At 43.9% G+C, this 9,031-nt stretch overlaps 1 protein-coding gene across 1 annotated transcript in view; it reads left to right on the top strand.

Annotated features, from left to right (window-relative positions):
• Positions 1-335: 335 nt before the first annotated feature.
• XKR6 (XK related 6) overlaps positions 336-9,031 on the top strand; it is a 280,544-nt gene continuing 271,848 nt past the window's right edge. The window contains exon 1 of the mRNA XM_012457344.3: positions 336-1,564. Within this exon, the coding sequence (XP_012312767.3) occupies positions 828-1,564 (737 nt within the window). The 5' untranslated portion in view covers positions 336-827. The remainder of the gene's footprint in view (positions 1,565-9,031) is intronic.

Here is a 9,031-nt window from a genome sequence, read left to right as displayed (position 1 = left end):
GTAAAGTTGTCAGTGACAGGAAAATCAGGAGGTCAACAGAGGTAAGAAGAGAGGTGTCTAAATGGAAGTGAGAATCAGTAAGTGGCTAGTGAAAATCTAACTGACTTAGTTAATTTTTAAAGACCCTCAAAATAAGGGAAGAATAAAAGAGAAATTTCAAAGAAAACAGAAACAGCCAGAGGTGAGACACAGACATTTTGAGGGTTGGGTGGGGGGTTGTCTAACTACACAATGAGGTCATCCCATCTCCCGGAAGTGACACGTAATCACCTGCTTTGCACTAGCTCCGCCCCTTCCCTCAAAGGTCCCGCCCCTCCACCAGCAGCCGGCAGAGTGTTAGGGGGCGTTTCTCCAGAAGGAAAGCTGTGAGCTGCGACGCTGAGGAAGGGGACCCCAAAACGTCTGGCACTGCCCCCTCCAGGGATCACTTTGGACCGCGTGACTCGGCCCAGCCGGATTCTGAAACGCCGAGGGGTCAACCTGATGGGTTTCGGGGTCAACGGAAGAGGGGAAGGGGAGCCCTGGCGGGGAGAACCCCCCGGTCCCCCGCCCAGCAGCTGAGGCACAGGAGGGCGGCCATCTTGGCCGGGAGGGTAGGGCTGGGGAGCTGCGGGCGCCGTGCGATTGGGGGGCTCGCCCGGAAGTGACGCCAACTACCCGGAAGCGGAGGGGGTTCCCTGGCCCACTCCCCCCTCGTTCGTTTGCTCCCCCGCTTCCTCCCCGCCCCCCTTCCTCTCCATTCGTTTCCCCCCCTCCCCGTTCCCTGCCTTCTCCCCCCCCCCCGCCGTCCCTCCCCCCCAACCTCCGGAGCTGGGAAGAGAGTCAAGATGGCGGCGAAATCCGATGGCGGTGGCGTGGGGGTGGGCTTCGCTCAGCTGCACAACCTGGACGAGGCGGTGGGCAGCGGCGGCGAGGAGGACGGGGAGCCCGGGGGAGGCGGCTGCGGCGGCGGCGGCGACGGCAGCGAGCCCGACGAGAGCAGCTCGCTGCACATCTGCCACTGCTGCAACACCTCCTCGTGCTACTGGGGCTGCCGCTCCGCCTGCCTGCGCTCCCTCCTGGGCAGGAAGCCGCGCCGCAGCGCCGCCGCCGACGGGGGGGACCAGCCGCTGCAGCCTCCCTCGGCCCCCGGCGCCGACCGCCAACCCCCGACGCCCTCGGCCGCGCGGCCGCAGCCGCCGCAGGTGGAGCGGCCGTGGCTCGACTGCCTGTGGATCGTGCTGGCGCTGCTCGTGTTCTTCGGGGACGTGGTCACCGACCTGTGGCTGGCCCTCGACTACTACCGCAAGGGGGACTACGTCTACTTCGGGCTGACCCTCTTCTTCGTGCTGGTGCCGTCGCTGCTGGTGCAGAGCCTGAGCTTCCGCTGGTTCGTGCAGGACTACACGGGCGGCGGGCTGGGCGCCGTGGAGGGGCTCAGCAGCCGGGGCCCCCCCATGATGGGGGCCGGCTACGGCCACGGCGCGGCGGTCTCGGCCACGCCGGGGGCGCAGCGCCTGTGCCGCCTCTCCGTGTGGATCTGGCAGTCGGTCATCCACCTGCTGCAGATGGGGCAGGTGTGGAGGTAAGAACACTGCGGGGTGGGGGCGGGCCGGCCCTGCGGAGACCCCTCCGTCCTCCCGGTGCCTCGCGGGGCGGCCTTTCTGACGGGCCCGGCGCTGGGGGTTCCAAGGAGGGACTGGCCGCGCGCCGCCCCTGGCGTCTCCAAAACACCAGCGTTTGATTTGGATCCCTGGCCACGCCTTTGGTCAGGGGAGGCCGAGTCCTGCCGTTGGCCCGTACTCGTCCCCGCTTCTCACTTGGCGGGGCCCCTGACACGGCCCTCCCCGCCTCCTCTGCAGACCTCCGTTCCCGGGCGCCCCTTTCCCCTGCCTCCGGAGGTAACCAGCCGCGGTCGCCCTGGGCTGCACTCCGGCTCGCGGCCCGGTGGAGCCTTCCCTCCTCCAGCCTCTACACTCCGGTTTTTTCCCTGGTGAGACATCCTCCCCTCTTCCCCCGTTCTCCCTCTGCAGTGGCCTGCGTGGGGCCCTGTGGAAAAACCCTCGCTGCCGCCTCCAAGCACTCCTGGATTCCACGCCCCTTCCTTCTCCTGCACTCCCAGCCCCTGCGAATGACTCCAAACCGCTGCCCTCCCAGAAGGGAAAAAGACTTGTTTTTTTGGTGTGCTGGATTAGACGTGTCCTTTTAGTGACAGGTAAAAATGGGATAAAATATGATGGGGCGAGCGTTTGGTGTTTACTCTCACCTCCAGAAAACCAGTTAGCCACCTGGATACCTGTTCTGGGGAAAAAGTGTTTTTGGTAGTCAGGCCAGTGTGTAGGTGATTTAAATTTACACAAGACCCAAGCTTGGCTTTGCGGCTCTTTACCCTTTGGTAAATTTCCCGTGTGCCAGTTCAGTCCCTCACAAATCACTTGCAGGTGCTCTTTCTGCCAGGAGCCTTTATTGACTGCCTCACTGGCTAAACTGAGGCAATGACCCCATTCTCACTTGGGTACATCTGTGCCCTCTTACTTAAATTAGCTTGGGTGTATTCTGGAAACAGTGAGTTGTAGGTGAGAGCATTTACTGAAGATAAATTACACGGGGACAAGCTTTTCAAGTGCATGGCTTCTGTGAGAAGACATTTTGCCTAGACTGCCCCAACTCCGAGCCTAGTAAGAGATTTTAGGCATTTAGTAGTTCAAGTAACAGATATACCTAGGTTAGCTGAAATAAAGTATACTGTCTTTTCTATGATTTGTGCAGATCTCTATTCGGAATTTATTTAAATAAAACGTTCCAGAAAGTATGGGATTGAATTAAGTCAAATCATGAGAGTGGATGCAAGAACTTTGTCCTGCAGTTTACATGCAAATTCACGCTAGGTGGTTCTGTAGGCCCTGCACCACCCAGAGTTGTTTACTGGCCTTTGTAGGCTGAACCAAACAGCTTTTTCTCTAGCTGCATTTGTCTGCAGATAATTTGTTTCCTGCTGATAAGTTTATAAGAAGTGAGGGAATAAAACAGGAAAAGTGCTGATTAACTTTTGGCTGTTATGAGCATAGCTTGGGGTCAAATAAAATTCTGAAATACGTTTTAAATTTGAAATGTAAATCCCCAAACACCCACACACCCAAAGTCATACGGAATCAAAGGTAGTGTGTTTGGTATTGGAGATACCTTTTTTTGGAGGGGGTTTCTGGTTAAGATGCCAGGAATGAAGGTGGGGAGGGACAAAAAGTATGGGGAAGAGAGATTTTAACATACCAGTAGACTTTAGCAGCATGTATTGGTAGGCTTCTGCTGAACAAGCCGAAGTCAGCTATCTCCATGTGGTGAACTTCTAAGTGTGAGCTATAAAAATGTTGGTGTCAGGTTAAAATTCCTGTGAGAACTCTTTCTAATGGAATCTGTCCTGGACATTTATTAGTAGTAAGCTTTGAGACAGAATGAAATTGGAGTAGAATAGAATCCTACGTCCATTCACCTAAACCTTAATTGTATCTGGGCAAAGTGGAAGTCCAGATTTTAGGACAAACTAAAGAGTACACTTTAAATGTCAGTTTAGCTTTTTTAGTTGTATGTAGAGTATTTTTTTTTCCTGATCTTAACTTTCATCTGCAGTGATATAGATATATTTTTAAAGTGCCTATGACTTTACTGTCTAGTTTTTTTTTTTTACTTTTTTTTTCAACATTAGAGTGTATGGCTAAATATTTCCTAAAGTTATTAAAAGACATGCTAATTTTGCTAAGTTCTTTCTTCTAACATAGCTGTACTTCAAAAGCAGTATTTACTGAGGAAGGAGTTTATTTTTAATTTTTTTTTTCAGTTAGCTGATTTTGCTTGAAATACTCTAGGAGCAAGGTCTGCTGCTTTATTACCTGCTAGGCATGTTGTTTGCATTGAAATCATTCATATGTAAAAGCTTTAGAGGAATTCTTGTTTTAATCTTTTGGCAAACAATTGCTTGTCAGTGTGTATAAACATACATCATCTCTGTTTTTACTGCAGATCTTTTGGGGTTATAGTTTTTGTAATCATTTTTGCTGTTGAAACTTTGCTGTGTCTTATGGTCACATGACATAAACGTCAAGATCTAGTATTTCTATCATTTGGTTTGGGCCACATCTTTAAGAAAAGATATCAGTGAAGTTGTACATTGTCAAAACTGATTCCATTAAACTATGAATACTTGTCTCTTCACATTTTAAAAAATGTAAAATTACTTGGTTATAGGTTGGACAAAGCACAACACCTATTCAATAAATTTGGGTTCCCTCGATATTAAGGTGAGGCACTTCTGTGCATCTTGCCATTGCTGTCAAGATGGCAAATACTTGGTTTGTTTTATCAAATGACTTTACAGAATGTAAGAAAATATTTCTGGCTGGGCTGAAATTGGAGCATGGAAGAGTGGTTGTCTGTAGCATTATGTAGTCTCATGAACCTGCTTTGCAGAGCAGTAGTGTGTGATTAAGGTCTTTTCATGCATGCCTTCCTCTCACTAATTACTAAACATGTAACCTTTGTACAGCTTGATGTGCTTTATTTCTCAGGTGTCTTTCGTGGGGATAACAGGCATATGAATCACTTATTCTAGGAGCATGAGTCACATTGGGCTTCACATTTGTACAATGTGTTGTTAATAGAGAGCATTTTCTTGGAGGGCTTGGCTTTAGGAACAGTGTGATTTAGTTTGCCTGTTGCATTGATGTATGCAGGTTTTCCCTTCAGCTATTGTCCTTTCTCTGCTTTTGTGTTACTTTTAGAGGTTGCTTAGCGCATTGTCAGTTCTCTTCAGTCAAGAAGCAGCAGTGCTTTGACCAAAATGTCATCGCCACATCATTAATCTCCCATTTAATGAGTTTAGTTTTATGTGTGTGTTTGCACTCTAATGTTTCAGAATAAAAGGAATTTACTTCTTTATACAGCTTGCCATATTTAAGGGGATGGTCACTGGTTCTTTATCTTGGGGAGATGGGATGTGGAAGAGGGTTTTCTTCAGGGAAATAAAAAGGAAGAGGCATTTTGCATTTCATAATGGCACTATCCAGCTGAGCAGTCTACAGTTCTGTTTTCAGCGTTGTTTTCTGATTCGAGACTGGTGTAATTTGGGTATGCAGCTCTCCACACAATCAGTAGTGAACTTGCTGGGCTGGTGAAGACGCTTTATTTTTTTTTTTAATCACTTGCCTGCCCTCCTCTCTGCTCCTCTGTGGAGAGTTACTTCGTCTATTATGGGTCTTTGTTCATGTGGAATATTTTAGAATAGTGGTTCTTAGTTCTGGCTGAGAATAGAATCCGTTGCAGCTCGTAAAGAAATAGAAAAGCCCAGGCACTGCTGGACCTGCTGAAGAAGACTCCCCAGGGAGGACCCAAGAAGTCATAGTTTTAGAAGACCCATGGGTGATTACATGGGCACCTCAGGCTTGAGAAACACTTTAGAATTGGATTTCAGGCTTATTCTGTTTGGAGAAGGATGTAAGATTTGTGTTCTTAATAAATGATGGCAGAATTGGGAAGGGAATGATCTGGTACCATTAAATTTGGCCCCTGGATAATACCATAACAAAGGGACATTACCTTGGAAACATGAGTGTCTAAGTGTACTTGGGGCTTACTCAAGGGTATGCACTCGTGGTACTCTGTGTTTTCTGTTTTTTTTTTTTTGAGCTCAAGTATTAATCTCATTCTGAATGAATTCCCAAATTCAAAGCGGTCTTCAATAAATATAGCCCACTTCTCTTTCCCTTTTATGGGATACAAATAATGTTTATGTTGTGTGTGAAAGGTATAATAATTCTGTTTAATTCTGAAATGATTCTATTAAATAAGCTTGAGGAAGCATAATTGGGATAAGCATAACTGGGATTATGAGTGGTGTTGAGATAAGTGATCTGTAATGTCCCTCTAATGCTAAGATTTTGTGGTTTAAGAATAGTAATATCTTCAATATTAAGATATCTACAAATAGGAGATTCATATGATGAGGCCAGGGTACCATCACAGACACATTAATAGATTGTATACATGTAGGGTGTGTGTGTGTGTAGAGAGAGAGAGAGTTTTATAGGCTTATTAATGGATGGGAATCTCATTGTAAAAATAGTATTTTTTTTTTTTTTCATTTTAACCATAAACTTAATGGAATTCTAGTTAAAAAGAAACTCAGTGGGATTTTTCTGAGCGGAAAGTTGAGTAAAATTGATCTGAGAAAAGTATAAATGTGTTTGAGTAGTCAAAAAAGCTTTGAAAAATGTTGAGTTTTGCCTGATGAGAAAGTGGATGTGCTATAATGTGTCAATAATTAGACCAATGTGCAAAAAAAATTAATCAGGTAGGTCGTGAAGGAGAAAAAAGTCTTACATAATTGATATGTTTGTGAGAATTTAGTACATAGTAAAGGTGACAGTGCTAATCAGTGGTTGGAGAAAGAATTATTTTACAAATGATATTGGCAATTGACTACCTATTTAAAAAAAATTGGATCTCTACCTTATGTAAACAGGAGTGCTTAAAGAAGGAAAGGTGTAAACATAAAATGTTAAACTGTAAAAACACTAGAAGTAGGATCATTGTTTTGTATAATGTTGCAGTGGGCAAGACCCTCTGGTACCATCAAGGAAAAGAAGGAGCAGATTTAACCACATAAAGTTGCCCACTTGGTTTCTTTCCTTCTCCCTCCTCCCATCTGAAAAATCCAGAAATACATGCTTAGCTGTGAGGGTAAGCGGGTTAAGTTGGGATAGAGATGTTTTCTCCAGGAGAATAAACATGATGAGAACATCTCTGAATATTCCTGTGTTTGAGTGAACAGTAACCGTAAAAACTTGACATTTACGGTAAATTTTCAAGGGAAGGGGATGAAAAAATGGCATGCTTTGGAGTAAAATTGCAACTAGTGATGCAGCATAGTGTTTCCAGAAGGATCCAGAAACAAAATATCAAAATCTGTATTGTAAGAAGGCTGGCGCTCCTTAAATCTAGCAGGCAGGTGCTTACTAGAAGTCACAAGTTGTTCATTTCTGTCTTCAACATCATTTGCTACTGTAGACTTACTCATAAGGTCAATTGACTAGTTAGACTTATGCAGTAGGTAGATTCTGGAATGTTGGAAAGATTCTGTGGGATGTAAAAAGAAATAAACTGTGTCTCAGACGTTGCCATTTTCACCCTGGGATGATTTGCTTTATAACGTGCTGTCTGCAAATAAGTTTATGGTTAAAATTTTAGTTTACTCCCCATGATGTGCAGTTTATCTAGTTTCTTATCAGAAATTCTGAATTTCTTATTTGCCTCTTTTTTTGAGATGGAGTCTTGCTCTGTTGCCCAGGCTGGAGTGCAGTGGTGTGATCTTGGCTCACTGCAGCCTCTGTCTCCCGGGTTCCAGCGATTATCCTGCCTCAGCCTCCTGGGTAATGGATTACAGGCACCCACCACCATGCCCGGCTAATTTTTGTATTTTTAGTAAAGATGGGGTTTCACCATGTTGCCCAGGATGGTCTTGAACTCCTGACCTCAGGTGATCCACTGGCCTTGGCTTCCCAAAATTCTGGGACTACAGGTGTGAGCCACTGCACCCAGCCTTATTTGCCTCTTAAAAAGTAAAACTTAAAAAAAAAAATTATAAAAATATAGCCTCATTTAACAAGTTCAGTTACTTTTGACTAAGTGCCTAAAGACAGTGCACTGCTTACTCCTGTTGGAAATATTTAAAGCACAGGACATAGTGTGTTGGAGTTAAGAAGTCAGGTTTATCACTCTGCAAGTTACAAATAACCACTGGCCTCAGTTTCCTCATATTTATCAAACAAGGAGTTAAATGGATTGAACTTTAATATCCCTTCAATGTAAAAAAGTTCATTATGCTACAGGTGTTTGTGCTCTGAAAACAGATGTAAAGAAGGAATTTCAGACTCTGGTTTGATCAATTAAAGTAGTTTTAAAGCAAGTGTGTATGTTTCCTAGGTGCTGATTTGGAGTAGAGAGTTCTAATCCTACCAGGGATTGTTTTGACTTACTAAACAAATTCTCCTTTTGGTCACTCACCTACCTATAGGGACAGTTTGTAGATCTCATTAGTTAATGTTAAAATTTATGGCAGACTAAACTTACTGAGAAACGTGTGCTGACTTTATCAGCTAACTTTGTGAATCTGCAATTTCAGCTAAAATTAAACTATATTTTTAAGTAGTCTTTTTTTGTAAGCTGTTTTAAATTTTTACTGGTAGATTAAAGCAATATATGCATATCTGTTTAAGCCATGTATTTTGGAGGTTTTGTTGTTTACCGAAGCTAATTTCTTTTGGGGGGGTCAGAACCTTAAAATTACCTACTCTAATTTATTGTTCGAGATGTATTCTTTAACTTTGAAAAGTTAATGTTTGTAAAAATAAAGTTTATTTAGTGATAGCATCCATGTCAGTTGAGCTCTTTTAGAAAATAATTCTGTTAAGTGAATTTTTTTTGTTTTTACATTAACGTATAAGTTCTTTTTTGGCAGTAGTCGAAGTTTTAGGAAAGATGGGATTTGCTTAGAGAATTCAGTGAATATTGTTACAGTGACATTAATATAGTTCTACATAAAATTCAACATTAGGTTTTTCATTTCTGTATTCTAATGTGGGTAGAATTGGTATATTGCATTATTTTAATATAGCTCAAAACATATTACAGCACCCTAAGGTATTTTGCAGATTGCTAACAAAAAATTTCTTCTCATTGATCTCTTTTATCTTGAAATATCAACAAATGGTTTTTAAAGTAAGTTTTATTTTGAAGGCAGTGTTTTTGTCTTTTTAGTTTAAATGTGAAGAAGCAATTTCTGTTTTAGCTTGGTCATTGATTTAAAGCATGGACTGCACTCATCACTCATTCACATTTCTAGGAAGAAATGAGAATATTGAGTTCACAGAGAGCTACATACCATTTTCTTCACAACCCTCTTGGAGGAAAGGTAGGGTTGATCGTTATTGTTTTGCCCCAGCCATATGCTTTCACCCATAGGTAGGTGAACTAAAACATTCATATCACCATGATGCTTCCT

The sequence above is a fragment of the Aotus nancymaae genome, unplaced genomic scaffold (assembly GCF_030222135.1).
Source record: "Aotus nancymaae isolate 86718 unplaced genomic scaffold, 86718_ANA_hifiasm-v0.15.2.pri h1tg000079l, whole genome shotgun sequence".
Classification (NCBI taxonomy): Eukaryota; Metazoa; Chordata; class Mammalia; order Primates; family Aotidae; genus Aotus; species Aotus nancymaae.
The sequence above is the reverse complement of the archived record's forward strand: the minus strand, read 5'-3'. Positions and strand labels throughout refer to the sequence as shown.